This window comes from Musa acuminata, chromosome BXJ1-3, assembly GCF_036884655.1.
Source record: "Musa acuminata AAA Group cultivar baxijiao chromosome BXJ1-3, Cavendish_Baxijiao_AAA, whole genome shotgun sequence".
Lineage (NCBI taxonomy): Eukaryota > Viridiplantae > Streptophyta > Magnoliopsida > Zingiberales > Musaceae > Musa > Musa acuminata.
This window is the reverse complement of record NC_088329.1, coordinates 6,477,426-6,496,887: the sequence shown is the minus strand read 5'-3', so window position 1 is coordinate 6,496,887 and position 19,462 is coordinate 6,477,426. Positions and strand designations below refer to the sequence as shown.

The window sequence follows — 19,462 nt, the reverse complement described above, 5'->3', positions numbered from 1 at the left end:
AGGTACAACTTCTTTCTTGGATGGATAAGTGTGGAGGTGAACCAAAATATTTCTTTAATTAGTCAAACAATACATTGGTTTATCTATTAGAATTCTTTTACTATAAAATCTTACAATTCTTGCTTCTACTAATTTAAACATTGAATATATATTTATCAGACACAACTCCAATATAATTTTGCATGGTTACCAATGGAATCCGTTACTCATAACACTTTAGTTGATATACACAAAAAGTAAAACATAATTGAGTTTAAATAATTAGGATATAGAATTTACCATAATAAAGACAAGAATGTCATTGAAATAAAAAAATATATTTTTAAAATTTTACAAAATTAACTTCTTCGGATTAGAATATAAATTTAATTGATCAAAATCAAGAAATATCATAGTTATGAATTAGAAATAACTCTTTACTGTATTAATACTTAAATGAATAGGATAATTTTTTTAAATTTAATTTATAGTTTTTGATATTTTTTTTTAATTTCTGATATAATTTGTAGATCATATTTCATCAATTTGTTAATATAGCATAATAAGACTGCCCAATTTAATTTCCTTCTAGCTTATGCTTATCCCACTAAATGTATGGATATTGCATATACATCCTTCATTCTACAATTTTATATTTACAAATTTTTAATTTTTTAGGAATTTATACACTAAACCAAATTTAAAGGGAATTTTCCCAAATTATAGGGATCTATTTCATTTTATGATTTGTTTTGGGCTTTCGGCCTAGTTATAATGAAATGTCTATGGGCTTTCGGCCTGCTTCTATAAAGGTTTTCCGATCGGTCTCTCTCCAAAGGGATGATCGAAAGCACAATAGGGGAAATCCATCGATAGGTGAGGAGTGGGGTGACGGGGGAGAAAGAAGCGATCATGTCGGCGTTGGCGGCGTTGAAGATGGTGAAGGTTCCTCCGAACTCGGCGAGCGTGGGGGAGGCTCGCAAGCGGACGCTCGAATTCTTCAAGATGGCCTGCCGATCCCTCCCTTCCGTCATGGAAATCTACAACCTCGACGATGTCGTCACCGTCTCCCATCTCCGCTCCGCGATCTCCTCCCAGATCCGCAAGAACGCCCACATCAATAATCCCAAGGTATCCCATCCATCTCTCCTTCCTCTAATTCTTCCATTTCGGTTCATCCTTTTTGACCTATTTAACGTCAAGATGTGTATTGACTGCCAAATTTTTTTCCATTTCATTCTTCTCCTGTGTCAAAAGAAATAGTTTTCTTACGGTTATTAAACTGTTCGATATTCATTCTGGACAGTAACGTAAATACTTGTGTTTTTCTGCGCTGTATTTGATACGTTGCTGCATTCTAGTTGCTAAATATTTCATCTTTGAGTCGATTGGATGGCGATATGTTGCTGCATTATAGTTGCTAACGATTTAATCTTTGAGTCGAATGGATGGCGGAGGTTACCTACTTAGAAGTTTTTATTATTGTTGCAATTTGCTGATTTGTAGTCCCACTTCGTGCAGGAAAATTGTGAAATTAGGTAATTATCTGACTTGATTCTAGTTGCTAAAGATTTCATCTTTGAGTCGATTGGATGGCGGAGGTTACCTACTTAGAAGTTTATATTATTGTTGCAATTTGCTGATTTAGAGTTCCACTCTGAGCAGCAAAATTATGAAATTAGGGAATTATCTGACTTGACAGGAATTTCACCATGGCTTTATGGTGATGGCAGTGAAAAGTTTTAGGAAGAATTATCTTTTTTGAACATTCTTATATTGTTGGAATTTGCCTGAAGCATCAGTCTTTTCTGAAAACCTTGTGACAGTATCTTTGCATCTCATTCAAGCCAGTATATGATTAATTTTCTAAATGAAATAAGATACTTTTTTTTTTTCTAATGCATTCCACCTGATATGTTGCTGCATACTGAGATTATGGGCTTTGATATCCTGCCAACGTAGTTTCATGTAAGAATTAGAATTTTTTTTTGTCTAATGCATTTCCTGAACATTTTCCTTCCCTAGGTGAATATTAATATACTGTTTAAACTGGTCATGTACTACTTTCCTGATAAGTATTACTCTCAGTCTGTATGGCATTTGCTTTGCGATTAGTTTGTTTCCAATTTGGTGTAATCATGAAAATGTCTCTGATTTGGTTTCTTATAGGGTTTCAGTGTAATATACCACACTAGTGAATGTCCATTTCGTCAGTGAGTTGTCTCAATATCAACAGCTTGTTTCACTTTTTTGGTGAAGTATATTGTAGTTCTGCGTGAAATCTACTATATGTATTGCATTGACATCATATTTCTACAAAACTAATGTTCTATTCGGTTAAGAAAAATTCTAGCAAAAGCCATTAGTTCATCTTAACCCAAAACAAATATTTACCTTTTCACCCATAGGATTCTTGAAAACAACTACAGGAACACAATCATAGATATGCATATATTTGTGTGGTTTAGAGTAGCTTAAATCCACTTTTGATGATCATAATTTTCTACTCTGTATAATTGTTGATCCTTGATACTGTAAAAGGCATATGTTTGGTTTTATAATTCAGCATTTGCCTAATTTATTTGCACATGATAATGCTCTTGTAGAATTTGTTAATGGAATTATAAAGTTGATTATAATAAAGCTATTATTCACCATTGACACTTGCAACTTGTGATGTTAATGTCATCTTTTTATAGCTCATCTCTAAACATGCACTACTAAGGAAGAGACATTTAATAGCTTTAAATTTTAGTTACATAGGAATTGGAGTCAGTGATGTCACTAGGTGCTCGGGTGCTTGCCTAGGCGCCTAGTTGAGGCGAGGCCTGAGAGACTAATCAAACCCAGGTAGGTGATTTGACTTGAGCATCCCCTAGGTGTGCACTTGAGCTTGGGCACATGTTCGGACTTGATCACAGCCTGATTTTAACCCAATTCAATCAATTTGGTTTGACTAGGTAAATAAGGCTACCCTCGCCCCTTATGTGATAGCAACCCTCGACATCTCCTCTTGGTGGAAAACCCTAATCATCCGATCCTGTTACATGGAAGGCAGTTGGCGATCAAATGACCCTCTTGCTTGCAAGGCAATTGTTGACTGATCGACGATCGACGTTCTCCCAGCATGGCTGTGACTTCTCTCTCCTGTAGGATAGTGATGGCACCTTCTTCAGGCAGTACCTACCTACTCTCTCTCTTTCTCTCTCTCTGGTAGTGCAGTGACCCCCCTCCCCCTTCTTCTCGCTCGCTTTCTCTCTTCATCTTCCCTATGATTCATGTCCCCAACCCCCTCTCTTTTCTCTGTCGTGCCTCTCTATATGCTCCCTTCCCCACCTTTCGTCTCTACCTCTCTCTCTCGGCAGCCCTCTTCGCCTCTCTCTTTCTCTTGGCAGTCCTCTATGCCTCTCTCTCATTCTCCCGGCAGCCCCCCTTCTCTGCCTTTCTTTTTCTCGGCAACCCCCACCCTCCTTCTCCATCCTCCACCCCCTGCTGCTGTTAGCCCATGCCATCTGCTTCTGTCAGCCTCACTGCCTCCCCCTCCTCTGAGCCCCTACCTCTACCTTCTCTTGCTCTCATGCGCCTCCCCTAACTTCCCCTACTCTTTGCTAGTCTCCTCTTATTCTCATTCCCCTTCCCTTCAGAATTATGTTATTGCTTGTTAACAATAATGTAATAGTTAATTCTTGTTAATATAGTTTATAAATTATGTTAATTACTAAATTTATCACTGCAAGAATTTTCAATTGCACTCTACTTTTAGGATCCTGATTTTTGAATTTTTGAATTGTCACTGCAGTTTTAGGTTCCTGAATTTTGAATCATATTATTCTTCTTTTGTTTTGTTATTAGATTTGGACAATCTAGTACCTTAATGCTTTATAGATGGTTAAATGAATGTAATTCAGTGTTTTAGTGGTGATATCTTGAATATGAAATGATATGGAACTCATGGATTGCCTTGTTTTTTTAAATGATTGTCTTCTCCCTAATAATATTTTTTTGTAATTTTTATATTGATGAGCACCTCACTTGGCTCGGGCAAGCTCCTGGCCTCAAACATTTCAGAACCTTGGCATCTGTTAGTGCCTAGCGCCTTTGATAACATGGAGTGGAATGTTTTAACTCATGTTGTTGATGCGAATAGGGGATATTTCACGAAAATAAATATTGTACTACTTAGCATGGTTTGTGGTGCTTGTGATTAGGATTGGCTCATTTATTGTTTATATCTTAATACATATTGAAGCACTTATATAACTCACTGCACTAATAAGGTATTTGGTATATGTGCGGGTATGGGATGCTCCATTAATTTGATTTGTGTTGTATGGATTTCTGGTTGGTTTGTCATTTTGGATCATGCTACATATTTTATTACTTAATTAGGTTGCTTCCTATATTAAATTAGACATTTTTACCAAAAAAAAAAAAAAAAATTAGACATTTGGGTGTTACCATGTAATTATTTTTCAATATAATTGGGTGAATAACAATGGCGATGGAAGCAAAGATTGCCATACAAGTTTGTATAAATTGGCATGAATTGAAACATATAGCGTATGGGCCACGTGATCGATGCCAACACATGGATGGGTCAAGTTTTACTGCATTGTGTTATTTTAGAATGGTATTTGAAAACTCTCATGGAAGTAAGTGACCATTCTGAGTAGGAAACTAAATTGAAAAGGAGTGAGTCTGGATATTATCTTCTCCTCCCTCATTTTCTCTTCCATCATTATCATATCCAAGAAAAATAATGATTTTCTTGCTTTTGTCCTACATCCAAACCATGATTTCCATCTTTTAGTAACCTCTTTCATGAACACTGCATCTTCTTTAAATGTTGACTTCTTCATTTAACTGTTTGGATCATCAAACTATGTATTTTTTAAATCATTTTGTTACGTCATCTTAGTAGCTAGCCTAGACTCATTTTCATCTCTTATGAGCTAGTTCAGCATTGATCAATATTTTCGTCTTCAGTTATTCACATTCTTGGTGCATCCATTCGTAAAATGTTTTGTATTTTCATGAATTTGCTAAGTTATTCATTTGTGACTGGACCAATTTGTTATCACTGTAACTTCTTTTCATGTCTTAAGAGCACGTCCACGAAATGAATCTAACTTTAATAGCTCCTTTCATTTCATCTCTTTATGGACCGGCGACTTACCCTCATTGTTTTTTCCTTGTGCTTAGAATTTATTCAATGTACTATTCTTTACTACCTTGCTTCCTCTTTTCTACAGTTGTTAATACTCTAGCAGTCATTTTTCAGGTATTACCAACTTATTTTAACAATATTTTGACTTGTACTTGATCTATTTTGATTTTCCAAAACAGGTTATTGATTTGCTTCTCTTCAAGGCGACAGAGGAACTTAGCAACATAGTTACACATTCAAAGCAGCGCCACCATGTAATTGGCCAATATGTTCTTGGACATGAAGGGCTTATGCAAGACATGGGGACAAAAGACCAGGGAATATCTGAGTTTCTGAAACAATTTTATACCAGTAACTACTTCTGAACCTTTTCAGAAGCTGGAAGAATCGATCTCCAATCTTGTCTTTAGCTGATACAGTTCACAAGCTTTCAACATAGAGCTAGCAGCCAAAATTCTAATTTAGCTTGTTTGTATCATGAAGTTGGGGTGCATTGAGAAATATTTTTCCAGCACAAGCTTTTGTTGTGTTTCTCGAGTTTCTCCTTTTAGGAATAACAAATTCATGATGTTTACATGAATGAGATTGAACGGGTACCGCTTATTGAATTCTGCCTGTCAAGAGAAACCCCATGGAACAACTGTGTTTCTCATTGTGTGAATGCTTGTGTTTTCAAGTGTCAGAAGTTTATGTTTCTGGTTGTTTTTCAGATTGTGCAAATATTGGAACTGCCGTGTTTCTCTTACTTGTAACAAACGAAGATTATATCACGAATCAAATTCAGACTTGTTCAAGGGAAGGTATATGTCGATGTCGACCTTTAGTCAGAACTTTAGTAGGCAGCGTGATCGACGAGTCGTCCACCCTGTGATATCGTCAATAGCTAGTCGACAACATTGATTTGTTTCTTATGAATTCTTCAAACAAATTTATGTTATATAATATTGCATATGCCACATACTGTATAGTTTGGGTGGCTTTTTGGTTAGATTCTAACTATGCAAAACATATCTGAATATGTGATAAGGTCGATGATTGAGAGTCTTGTCATGGAATAAGATGAAGCTGGCCAAACTTGGGTTGATAGAAGACGAAAACCTTCTCTACTGCTCCGTTGGCTGCTCAAGATCGATTTTGCTCGAGGGATAAAGAAGTGGGATTAGGAAAGTGTTTAGCTGTATAGAATACGAGCTTTTATTTAATGGTGCAGGTTGTTGACAGAACTGACTGAAGTGGAACAAATTGATCGTTGGAAATAAAGAAGAAGGAAATAGGTATTAGGCATTGAACTCAAAAGGTGTGATGCACATCCATCTCAACCATCGTAGGAAGCTCAAGTGTATGCCAGAAGGCCCGGGACAATTAAGTAGCTTGCGTACACTGTCAAAATATATTGAGATCGCTATAGTTAATTATATCGACGAAAAATATAATATGTGACATCATGACATGAAAACGATCGACAAAAAGATAATTTTAATATCTTTTTATTTTCACCATGTGGAATATTGAAATGATCTTTTTACCTATAAAATTGTTGAATTCATGCTCTCGGCTCTTTCCTCTTTTCTTTTCTATTTACCAGCTTAAGTTCAATACTATTGTTGCTTGCATAGCTGTAGGACTCGGGTAATATATCCAACCAAATCATCTAGATTCGGACAATGTGATAACTTGGACCAAAAGAGAGAGGCGATTCAGAAAAAAAAAAAAAAAAAAAGTCAAATACTTAATAATAGAATCAGAATAACTTAAAATGTAAAAAAATATATTAAGAAAAATCTGATTATAGCTCATCAACCAAAAAAAAATATTTGCTCCCCTCTTAATCTGAATTAGTACCTACAGGCCACACTCTTATTTATAATAATAGACTTATGACATTTTAAACCTTATTAACACTCATTATAAACTTATTTAAAATAGGTATCTTAAATTAATTAAACTCTCATCTAATAAACTAATAAAACTTATTATCATAACACACCCTCTCACAATGCTAATATATCTAATTATAAGTGTATTCCTTTTAAATAAAAAAAAACTCTCAAATATTTGTAGGTTGATCTCTTCTATTGTAGCATCTGATATTGTCATGTTTTGAACATCTCTTGTAGATCGAGTTCTTCAGAGAACTTTCTTTGCATGAATATGTTGCTTGAATGTTAATTAGATGTATCAATAAATGTCTTCGAAAAATATGAATCCTTCATCTTTGGTCTCTGAACTAATTTTGTATCTTACAGATTCTTCAAGGAAGAATTGCTACTCTCATTACTTTTAGAACTTTCTTCAAAAGAATTAAGATTTAATACTTGTAAATCACATATTATCCATTTTCAAATTTGACTCGACACTAGCACTATATTTCAACTCAACATTGATTCTAAGAGGATTTTAAACGTAGATTAACATCGGCATCATATAACTCATCATCCAATCCAATCCAATGCTATAATATCATCATCTTTAAGACTGATATCAACTTCTAAACTGAACTTAAAAATGTCAAAAATCTTATTTCTTAATCGAGTCATAACTCATGATCTATGTCTGCTTTAAGTTTATTATCATATTCCCATTTATTTGGTGCATCATTAATAGATTAACTTGCAAAATGTAATTTTGTTTATATTTATCATCTCTGTTGATACTATCTTTTTAAATAACAAAATCATTCGATCTTGAGGTTTATTATTTTGTTACAAGAATAATAATGAATATTCCTCTCATAATAACCTTGATTATTACTTTCCATGTTTTTCTTATTTTGTTCTTCGGGTTTATTGTTTGATCCAAGATATACAATATTATACCGTATCGGTGTTTCGAGATTGGCTCGATACGATACGGTACCGGCGTACCGAGTGATACACCAGTTCGTACCGAACGATACACCAGGGTTTATCGGGCGATTTCCTCTTACTGTAGCACTATAGAACTGCTACAGTGTAACACTATAGCACTGTAGCACGATCCATCCGGTAACAGACGGTCCGCGTACCGGTATGTCGTCGGATCGATACGTACCGTCGTACCGAGCGGTACCATTCGAAATTGCATACTCAAGCCACTTTAGAATTTATTACAGTAAAAACTTTATAAAATCCTTTGAAAAAAATAAAGAATATGTAAATCCCTTTTTTAATCTTCTTTAATGGCTTTTGCTACATTATAACATTCTTCAATAATCTCCCAAAAATCTTGTCATTTAAATCAAGTTTTCATCTTCCTACTCCATGTCACATAATTATCTCCTCTAAAAATTAAGACTATCAATGACAAAAAAAAATCTTATGACAATACCTGTCTAGTTGTTCACCATTGCGGCTCTGATACTACTGGTTCGAAATTAAAATCGAACAAGAAAAAGTCAAACACCAATAACATAACCATAATAACTCGAAATATATATAAAAAAAAACGTTGTAGCTCATCTGCAGCTACCCCTTAATATGACTTGGTGCCCCATAAAAAGATACCACATCTTATTTGTAGTCTAGACTCATGTCACTTAAACATATTAAAACTCATCACAAACTTATCTAAAATAGATATCCTAAATCAATTAAACTTTTATCTAAACATCTCCTAAATCATCATAATATGTGAAAGGAAACCAAATTCCTCGTAGACCAAGGTGTTTTTGCCATCAATCATGTTTATATTTGAGTAACAAATACACTAATACACAGAACAATAAACCCATTAAGGTGACAAATATATTGATTTCTCTCGTATTCTAAAGCACCATGCATCACCTCCCGAAAAATACACAATGAACTTGTTTTTCTAGTCTTCCCACAAGTAGCGTATTCAAAATCTGAGAGCAGGATCATGTAATGACATCCCCATCTTTGTGCCTGGACAAGGCAAAAAAACCAAGAATAGGATTTGAAACCCAAGTTCATTTGTCGCTGCAGGGAAATGGGATGAGTATTTCTTGATGCATTCCAATTATCTTCCTTCCCTCTCCATGGTATAGATGGGTACCTGCCAGCGCTTGGCATTCTTCTTTGGGTCATCGGTCAGGCTGAGATCCTTCTCGTCTACCTTGAAGGTCTTCACAAAGGTTCTGGCACCTACTAAAACCAACCTTTCTACCATGAAGAGCTGATAATTGTTCTCAATCACTGGGTCCAAAATGTCACTGAAATTGGATGAGTATGCCAACTTATACCTGTATTGTGTTTAAACTGAAATAAGAATTAAACAAACAAAGTAGCTATGAATACATGTTTATTGAAACAGCAAATTCTTTATTGTAGTCACTCCTTCCAAGAAAAGAGCTGAGCTCAATGAACATCTACAAGTTTTCTTATAGATTCAAACACATTAATTTTTTTGGCAAAAATACAATTCATTATAACACCTGAAAAATACTTCCACATGTGTCTCAGACCAGCTTCATAAATATATATATATATATATATATTGCATGTATCCAACTTAAGAACAATTATCTATTAACACCAGAAAAACATGCATCATAGGTGCTGTAGAACAACTTCATAAATAAACAACTTTTTTTTTTTTGAAGGTGATGACCATTAATTGAAATGATTCGACTAAGAAAACAACTGTAACAACTCTTTTTAAAAATTCAAATTTGGTAAGAGAATCTAATAATTAAATCCAATGAGTATTCTTGACAAGCTTGCCATTTATGAAGGTGTCATATGATTATAGAAAGTTTTACATGGATGAGATTCAAAATATGTGCATGATAAAAGTACATTTCTTGGTGGCTTACCAGTAAGGTGGATATGCATTGATAGGTAGTCGCATAAGTTTTATGAGACTCACTGATAGAGTTAACGGCAAAATACTAGCTTAGGAAACAAAAAAGTATTTCCCATACAAGAAGAATAACCTGAGCTTCTGTTATCATAGCCAAGATCTTCATGAGTTATTGCTAAAAAGATAAACAGAGGCTAAGCAATCTGAAATGGACTTGGCCATACGTGGACAATTACTATACTGTTGATATTACCCAACTCTGAAAAGGTATAAATATGATAAATCGAGTAGCCCTGATAAGTCAAAAGTAAATCTCTTTTTATAGAAATGAATAAAAATTTAATATTGCATACTATACCTAGCAGAGAGTGGTGAAAAGAAACCAGGAGACCTTTCATTTGAAGCGATAAAAAGTGTTCGCCCTGCTGGAATCCATTTTTCAATTCTCTGTTGAATGAATTCAGGGCGTGTGTCTCTATCAAGATGGGGATGGAGGGTCCTAATAACTCCAAATTGGTCCTTTCTGGTCTTTATTTTATCTCCTCGGCGAACATGAATAGCATCATAATCACCAAGTAGACCTTTAATCTGTACGAAGAGGCTCTTTAGATTACTATATACAATCCACAATTAGATACTCCAAATATTTGACATGTAGAACCAAATGTCAGAAATTTTTTAGACATTACTAGTTTGTGCATGCAGCTTAGAATATGTTCTTAAAGAACAGTATCGTCGTGACAATTTGCAAAATAAAAATCTTGTAACAGAAATAGTTACTAAGGAGTGGGATAGATACTTAGGAAGGGGTTATTTTAGGAACAATACATACTTAGGAAGTAGATGAAGCGACAGCAGTAAGATTATTAGTTTAGTCATGAGCATATTAGCTGTAATTAAAGTCATACATGAAAAGCATAAAATGAAAATATCATCAAGATATTAACCAGATATTTTAATTAAACTGAAAGAATATTTATTTGCTGAGAATGTAGACTATTGAACAAACATTTGTTATTTGAATGCTTTTCATCAACTTCTAAAGTATTTTAAGCATTAGTACCTTATCTGCTGCATCTCTTAATTTCCTAGCAGCAAGCATGGGGAGAAAAGAATATGGCAGCAGAACAGAGCTGCGATTAGTTCGATCCTTGCACTCCATAAACCTGGATGGATTGTGCATCTTCTTTATTTTCATGGTAGCATATTGGATAATAAGCTATGTTTCTAAGGTCTAGAAGCAGAAAGGATGAGAAACCAAAGTGTGGAATATTACCATGCTAACGGATTTGTGGTGCGGTTTATTAGCAAGACATTTGAGTAATGGGTATTTTCTTTGAGATCAACTCTGCTAACTCCTTCAACATGTGCCACCCCACTCTCTTCTAATTTCATACTTGTTGAAAGTATTCGATACCACATCTTTGAATTGTCCAATATCACTTGCACCTTACTTGAAAAGAGGTCAAAATCATACAAAGAGTCCATTGGACATGAATTTGCTGCCCACCTAAAACCATTTTGAAGCACAATCAGTCATTTTATCAACCATGTCTATTCAGAGAGGCAAAGATATAATGACACATTGAAATAGCATTATCTCAAAATCTACCTCATCGCCGGACATGCAGAACTAAAGTTAAATACATAAAATTTTGCCAAAAATCCCCTTTTTTGACTGATCAATAATGGATTTGGAGCATACACTAGTGAAAAAAGGAGCAAACAATTAAATGTGTGACTACAACTTTAGATTTGTGAACATTAGTAAATATTAGCGTTACTGCTTCAGGCCAGTGAAAAACTATAATGGAAATAAACTTAGATAACATATTTCAGAGACAAAGGAATGAACAAATGACCAAATTTCTTTAGCTTAGATAAGTAACTGGCTCCTGGATTGTCATATTGATCACTTTCCTGGTCAGGAAACTAATGCAAAAGTTGAGGAAGTAGAGAAACTATATCTCAAACTTCAATTTGATTCAAGAAGCCTAGAATAGTTCACTTGACAAGTCCAAAGTAATAGTCAGTTTAGAATTAAATTGAACTGGCAAGCCACAAAATAGGCAACACCTTATATCTATTGAAGAATGCCAGATACGGATTTCAAAATGAGTATGTAACATCTCATTAGTCCCACATCAAAAGTGGGCAATGTGTATGATTGGCTTATATGGATCTAATGAGTGTACTACTTTAACTCCCGCTTAAGCATTTTGGTCCGTGATTGAAGGACCAAAATGGAATTATTGGTCAATTGACTCATCAGACCCGGGTCGTGACAGAGTAACTAGAACTACTACAGTGTCTAACAAACACATGGACATAGGCAACCTGCCAACTCCATCTCATACATGGGATAGAGTACATAGAATCAAAGTCATGAATCAATCATCCATTCAATTGACATTCTAACTTAATTACTAAAAAACCATTATGGTATAAATCCAATTTCTGCTATGCATATGCTAGTTAATTTATGCGGCCACACCTTTCCTTTGAACTTGTATTGCTGTGCTGGTGGAGGATCCCTTTCTTGTTATGTAATGGGTTGATGCACATTCTAGATGGCATTACAAACACTCTGCAAGATGGAGAACAATTATTTCAGACCAATACCAAATCCAAACTGATTGCCATGTTTCAAATTTATACTGCCTTATGCAATCTCTAATCATTTTCTCTAACAATAACTTGCAAGAAAATGCAATGCACTCATTAAATTTTCCTTGACTTGAAGGAAGAGTTTCCTGCATAAAGCTCAATAAACCAGAAAATTTTGCCAAAAGAAAGAAAAGAAGACCAAGAAGTAATCTTTTTTCAACACAAAAAGTTAAAAAGAGATTCAAAACTACCAATACTTATGCAGGAAATAAGGAGGAAGTAAGTAAGAAGAAAAAACGACAGACACAGACCAAAAGACTTGAAGAGCAGCAGGAGGAATCGACCTTTCTGAACAATAACTAGCAAGAACATGAAATATGTACACTTCAATTGTACCACATTTCCTTTCCTTCGATTCTTCAAAAGGAAATTATTGTCTTGGAGGAAAAGCACCCGGCATGAAGCTCAAGAAACCAATAATGTTCTCGAAATTTTTAAAAATAAGAAAAATATATTTAACACAAAAATCTCAACAAAATGCAAACTTCAACATGTACAAAGGAAAACCACGCTTGATATAAAAAATGAAGATGAAACCAATGTCTACCTGCAAATCCAAAACAGGAGCCATGGAGCCCAAATGTCGTCAGAATCAGAAGACAAAGCCACAAAAAAGGGGAAAATATTCGACCTTTGGAGGAAGAGAGCCTCCTCGAGGGCGCATCTGAGGCTGGACTCCTGGTGGCCCAGGCCGGCGCAGTAATCACAATGCTTCCCGGGGCAATCGATCCGGCTGCCCCAGTACAAGTACTTCCGTTCCAACCCGCTCGAACCCTCACTCTCGGACGCGTAGGCGGCCGCTGGAGGTGCAAGGGAGAAGCCGGAGGTCAGCATCGGAGGGAAGAACAGAAACCAGATGACTGCGAGGGCTGCAGCGGCTGAGACCGCCAGCAGCGGAACGACGAGGGATCTCGGCCTGTGCTTGCCCCTGTGGGCGCGCAAGATCGCCATGGGTTTTGGGAAGAGTGGGCAGCACAGTGAGTTCCTCCGAGCTCTCGGCGTCTTTGTTGCGTATTAGACCAATAAATAAAGCTGCCGCGTCCCGTCGCGCCCATCATGCTTTCTTTGGAACGACGAAAACATTGATCCCGTCGGAGGGTAACATAATGGATCCAGAGAGCTAATTAAGTACCGACTTACGCAGCGACTCAACCAACCTAAGTGGGATTTGGCGCCAACCGCACCGTATGTGCGCTCCGTTTCCTGTCGTGTGCCAAGTCGTGTTCAGACAAGCATAGTACACGAACGGGACAAACCAGTACGGCTCTGCGATGAGGTGGCGTCACTCGGAGCCGTTAGATTAGGATGAGCAAAGGAGAAAAGAATAAAGATGATTTATTAGTAAAAATCGAGTTTTTACAGTATAAGATCTTATTTTAAATGTTTTTTTATTGTATTAAGTTTTGATCAGACTCTATTACCAAAAATTGTTTCAATATATTTTTTATATCTTAAATATTGATCAACAGACCTTTGTCCGTATATACCTCATACAATATATTTTTGAATGTATTAATTAGCTTGGTTGATAAAAAATATTGATAATATATTATAAGATTTTAGATTCGAATATTGTCTTCATCATTTATTTTTTTAATATATATATATATATATATTAATTCAAAATAATAAAATTAAAATCACTATTTTGTTTAAATGGATCCAAACTGATTTACTTATCAATTTAATTTAGAAAATTAATTCGATATGCTATTATTTTAATTTTAAAATTAATTCATCCTATGGATTCATCCAATGTGAAAATAAAAATTCTTTTGATTTGCTCTGTCAGAAGCATTTAGAAAATTGGTATTGATGGGGAAAAAATAAAAGGGGTATGAGAAAAACCTAAAATTCCTTGTTTTTCCTGGGAATTTATCCTTTTAAATTTTGCTATATTTACTTTCAGAATAAACATATTTTGTTCAAACTCAGCTCAATCGTACATAATTATAATTTTCAGTATCGTTGATGTTAATCCTTCAAAATGTCTGAGTTATGTGATCAATAATTGTCAAATATTGATTTATGTTAATGGTGATTCTGTCTCGTGTTTGGTACAAATAATTCATGTTCTCATCATGTTGCAGCCAATAATTGTCCAGCAGACTCTCTCCCATGAACAAGACATTGGAAATCTCCGGCTTAGTTTGAAGCGTTTTGCTCACCGGAACGGCGATCCCACAGCAGAAGCAGGAGCAACACAGGCAAGAGTGAGAACTAATAAAGCACGGTAGCCGATTCCTTTCATGAATTATCGTCGCTAACATCTACAAGTTGAATCACACTCGAATGTAAACCACGGCACACAAACTCGAATCAAATGAAAAGAATCGAAAGAACAATCACACTTGCTATTAGTTCTTCTTCGTCATCCGTGGACGAGCAGAACACCCACAAGGCTCAATCCGAGGTGAAACCTCCAACCCCGCTGCTGCTGGTTCCTCAGCATCCTCGCCAGGCTCTCTCCAGCCGCCGACGAAGCCTCCACGCTGCCTGCCTGGACTGGATTACTGAAGCTGGAAGGCACGGAGGGAACAGCCTCCCCGGGCACCACGCCACCCTTCTCCGGGGCAGCCTGCGCAGGGGCTTCCGCCTGATGCTCAAGGCTCTCCGGCAGGCCCTGCCCGTGGGTGACGTTGATCTTGAAGTGCTGCCCGTGCCGGCACTGCCGGCCGTCGTTGTTGCCCGAAAAGAAGTAAGTCATCCCTTCTTTGAGCAGAGGCACCGCGATGCTCACCTTCTCCTTGCTGAACTTTGGCGCCCCGGCCGACCACTCGATGGTGTCGTCGGTCTCGGCGTCGTTGTAGTTGCAGCGCTTGTAGGTGGTCACGTTGTAGGTCTGCACCACCGTGTGCCCCTTGTCTGTGTTGAAAACTGCATCGCAGCAACATCGTCCATGATCCATTGCAGAGAAACGATACAAGAAGAAAGATCGGTAAACAGAATCTAGAAGCTGGATCGTATAATCCTTTTCCTCGATCCAAACTCGCTAAATGTGCAGCAGTTCATGAACTTTTATAGTATTCGATTGATGAATTCAAATTTGAAGCTCTAAGAATCAAACAAAAGCAGATACAACTTTTATTTCAGAAACAAGAAACCAAAGCATTATCCATATGAAGGGGTTATGTGACAGCCTAAAGAACCTGTGTGCAGGAGAGGGAACAAACTCACCGAGGAAATCTCCAAGACTGAAGTTTTTGCCTGAAACCCATTTCTGGTAGTTGACCTGCGGCACCTGGAGCCTGTCATACCAGCCCAGGGAGTCCCCAACAGTGTAGTTCTGGTACGCATTTGCCCTTGGCGAATCGAGGAGGATCAGACAGAGAGAAGACAGCAGGCGACACAAGGCATAGCAGGTGACCGGAGGAAGAACTCTGCAAGATCTGCTCTGTTCCATCTTTCTTGATGACTCGAGGAAGCTTTGGGATCTCAATATGCTAGAAAGAGAGTGTGACGACTGTCTCATGAGAAAAAGGCAAGCGGCTTGGCCCAACCACTCTTCTGCCACTGCTGTATTTTTCTTCGACTACAATTACAGATCCTCAAGACAAAAAAACCCTTAATAATTATGTGACTGAAGAAATATTTGGTTAATTTTTGTTGTAAGCTGAGATTTCATGACAGCTGAACTTTTTCCGTATGTTGGAAGGCAAGAGAAGAAGTCACCCAAAGTACTACATTTCAAGAAAATGGCACGAGTGTGGATAGGAGGAGAAAGATGTCCATTTGGGGGGGGTGAAGCATGATTGAGATGCAAGAAGAGAACCATGTGTCGGTAGCCACATGAGTATTGATTGGATCATGTGAAGGATGGATAGCTGGATTGAGTGACATGGTGATGGGTCCCTCAGCACATACAAATAGAACAGCCTGTAAACCCTTAACGGCAAGTTATCCCATGCAGCCTTTGGCCACCGCATGCCCCCATCTTGGCGGCTCAGTTATTATGCTTCTTTTACATGAAATAAGCGATTAGATGTGTCACTAATTAACCTATTGATTTTATTTAATTTAAATTATTAATTAAAAATATTTAAACTGAAGTTGATAATGAGTCTCATGAACTCATCTCATCTTCGATAAGAGGAAATGGCTACACTCACATCGATTTATGTCAGATGATGCAAATGATATTAAAATGTGTTTCTACAAAGTCTCATAATGGGTCAAACGACTGAATGATCAGTAAGGTATATATATAGTTTCTTTCCCAAATGAATTCAGGATAGAGTACTCTTCTACTCAACTTGATCTCTGCAGATGATTCATGTATTATACGAATTGGGTTTGTTTGTAGTCTCGAAGCTTTTTCACTCAAATCTGCTGGACCTTGATTGGAACTATATGATTGCAAGGACTAAAGAAGAATCAAATGGAGGTTAAGGTTTTGTTGGGCTGCTATCTAAAATTATTTCAGCTGTCTCTTCCGAGATATCTGTAGAAGAAAGAAGATTAACATTACCTCCTGCATAAGTATGACATGCTCACATTGCCCAATTGGGCAGATGGCCCGTTAGTACAGTCCGGGCTTTAGTAACCCATAACCCATTTTTCTCTAATCAAAATCTCTAACGAATAGAGCAAAAAAAAAAAAACTATAGGTTCATAAAAAAAAAAAGAAAGGATAGAAAAATAAGAAAAAAAAAAAGATGAGGATAACACTATTCTCAATCATCTAGACAGTGTTTTCATCTCAGGTTAGATCAAATTTATAATGAATTCTTATTGTAATCACTTAAGGAGATTTTGGATATTGTGCACAATGACATAATTCTTATATCTCAGTTATTCTCTTGTGATTGTTGTTTGAGTTTTGAACAAGAGATTCTAATATTTGTATATTCATTATTTTTTAGTGAATTTTTTTTTGACCTAGTTTTTACGCTTGAATGAATTTTTCATCTAAATCTTATTGTCTTATTTGATTATAAATTTTATTTTATTACGATCTATTTATATTTATTTGTATATAATATTGGGGTTCTTTTTAACATATCAAATATGGATCAAACAATTATTTTATAGAATCAAAACCTTCATCTTTGATTCAAAAACATACTTTATAGATCCAAAATAATGGATTAAGAATGTTTCCATAAAACTTATTTAATCCACTATAATATACATGAAATCCTACAATAATTGATAAACATATTAACACGAAAGCGTACCTGATGAATCCATTAGAATATTTTCTGAATTGATCGGTGATTTGGTCTTCCAATTGCAGAGTACCTTTTGAACTTTAGATTTCTCCTTGACGGGTGAAGAGAAACTTCATTCGATACTGCAACCGGGGACCATAACCTTATTTATAGTCATAACTGATGAATCTATAATTATGATTATATTCATAATTGATGAATCTGTAATTATGCTTCAAGAGTTTCATATTTCTAACTTATCTCGTCATTAAGTTAGGAACATGATGGTATCCACACAATTAATTTTCATAACAATTATGTCCCTTAGCCAAATAACTTTACTTTAATTGGATCACTTTAATTTTGGCTAATCAAAATAATGGCTTATTTCTGATCAGAAAATATCTGTACAAATACATAATCTGGCATAGAACATACAACAAACATATGACAGGCTCCCACTAAACTGAAGTTTCCTCAAATTCTGATATACCCATATGAGTAGTATGCTCATAAAAAAAACTTGAGTGGTACATCTTTTATGAGAGGATCTGTCAACATAAAGTTTGTTCCTAAATGTTCTATAGAAATTTATCTACTTTGTACCCTTTCTTTCATAACCATGTTTGGTACCTCGCAATTTCGCATTCATGGATTCATAATAGGAAGCTATAATATCAAGTAAATATAGATTGCCATAAGTCATAAGTGAACCAGTTCCAATCATATTTGAATTTAAAGACAAAGTAAACTGATTGTTTCCAAATGAACAAGAATAACCAGATTTGTCTAAATAAGAAACAGAAATTAAGTTCCGTCTAAATGACGGTACAATAAAAGTGTCTTTTAAATCCAAATAATATCCGGTACACAATAACAATCTAAATATGCCTATAGCTTCCACATCTATCGATTTTCCGTCCCCCACATAAATGCTTCTCTCAGCATTATTAGGCCTTCGGTAGCTTAGGCATCCCTACTTTGAAACACTAATGTTAGTAGTTGTGCCGGAGTCTAACCACAAAGTGTTTCTAACTACTGAAGTTAAATTGGCTTCAGAACAAACCAAAGTAAGGAACGTACCTTTTTTATCACGCCAAGCGTGATATTTGGCACAGTCCTTCTTCAAATGCCCAGATTTTTTGCAGAAGAAACAAGTATCATCCTTATTTTGTTTCTTCTGTACTGGACCCTTATCAGCCTCATTCTTTCCAGGTTTATATTTTCTTTTCTTGCCCTTATCCTTAGAGGTGTTGACCAAGTTTGCACTTTCAATCTTCTCTTGCTTTAATCTTTCTTCTTCTTGCACACAATATGAAATGAGCTCATTAAGAGACCATTTGTTCCTTTGGCAGTTATAACTGACCTTAAACTGATTGAATTGTGTAGGGAGAGATATCAGAACCAAATGGACAAGTAAGTCCTCTGATAGGTTAAGCTTTAATGCTTTAAGCTTAGAAGCAAGATTAGACATTTCCATGATGTATTCCCTTATATTTCCTTTGCCGTTGTATCTTATGGTAAACAATCTTTGAAGTAGAGTGCTTGTTTATGCCTTATCATTTTTAAGAAAACGCTTTTCTATTTCGGTAAGAAAATCTTTGGCCTTGGTAATCCCTTCGGACACTGCACCCCTAAAGGCTTCTGGAATGCCACGCTTAATGATCATGAGACTCATGCGATTAGACCTGTCCCACTTCTCATATAGTCTCCTATCATCATGAGTACTATTTTCTGTAAGAGAAGCAGGTTGGTCTTC

General features: G+C 36.1%; 3 protein-coding genes across 3 annotated transcripts; 1 reads left to right on the top strand and 2 right to left on the bottom strand.

The window, feature by feature from the left end:
* The first annotated feature begins 810 nt into the window (after nt 1-810).
* Nucleotides 811-5,855, top strand: LOC103977742 (NADH dehydrogenase [ubiquinone] 1 alpha subcomplex subunit 6). The gene is made up of 2 exons (XM_009393339.3): nt 811-1,110; nt 5,326-5,855. The coding sequence occupies exons 1-2, from the start codon at nt 892-894 to the stop codon at nt 5,509-5,511; spliced, it is 405 nt and encodes a 134-aa protein (XP_009391614.2). The 5' UTR covers nt 811-891; the 3' UTR covers nt 5,512-5,855.
* A 3,012-nt stretch (nt 5,856-8,867) lies between these two features.
* Nucleotides 8,868-13,619, bottom strand: LOC135636813 (uncharacterized). Its single transcript, XM_065148878.1, has 6 exons — nt 13,185-13,619; nt 12,381-12,473; nt 11,163-11,396; nt 10,950-11,052; nt 10,245-10,474; nt 8,868-9,326 (listed from the first exon to the last, which is right to left on the bottom strand). Exons 1-6 carry the CDS (start codon nt 13,502-13,504, stop codon nt 9,104-9,106), a joined length of 1,203 nt encoding a protein of 400 aa, XP_065004950.1. The 5' UTR covers nt 13,505-13,619; the 3' UTR covers nt 8,868-9,103.
* A 1,148-nt stretch (nt 13,620-14,767) lies between these two features.
* Nucleotides 14,768-16,111, bottom strand: LOC103977739 (early nodulin-like protein 18). The gene is made up of 2 exons (XM_009393336.2): nt 15,731-16,111; nt 14,768-15,430 (listed from the first exon to the last, which is right to left on the bottom strand). Exons 1-2 carry the CDS (start codon nt 16,023-16,025, stop codon nt 14,925-14,927), a joined length of 801 nt encoding a protein of 266 aa, XP_009391611.2. The 5' UTR covers nt 16,026-16,111; the 3' UTR covers nt 14,768-14,924.
* Nucleotides 16,112-19,462: the final 3,351 nt, after the last annotated feature.

Coding starts and splice junctions, on each gene's coding strand:
- LOC103977742 (XM_009393339.3), top strand. CDS start 892: ATGTCGGCGTTGGCGGCGTTGAAGATGGTGAAGGTTCCTCCGAACTCG. Junction 1,111..5,325: donor CCCACATCAATAATCCCAAG/GTATCCCATCCA, acceptor TTTCCAAAACAG/GTTATTGATTTGCTTCTCTT.
- LOC135636813 (XM_065148878.1), bottom strand. CDS start 13,504: ATGGCGATCTTGCGCGCCCACAGGGGCAAGCACAGGCCGAGATCCCTC. Junction 12,474..13,184: donor GAGGCTCTCTTCCTCCAAAG/GTCGAATATTTT, acceptor TCCATCTTGCAG/AGTGTTTGTAATGCCATCTA. Junction 11,397..12,380: donor AATACAAGTTCAAAGGAAAG/GTGTGGCCGCAT, acceptor AAATGGTTTTAG/GTGGGCAGCAAATTCATGTC.
- LOC103977739 (XM_009393336.2), bottom strand. CDS start 16,025: ATGAGACAGTCGTCACACTCTCTTTCTAGCATATTGAGATCCCAAAGC. Junction 15,431..15,730: donor CAGTCTTGGAGATTTCCTCG/GTGAGTTTGTTC, acceptor GCTGCGATGCAG/TTTTCAACACAGACAAGGGG.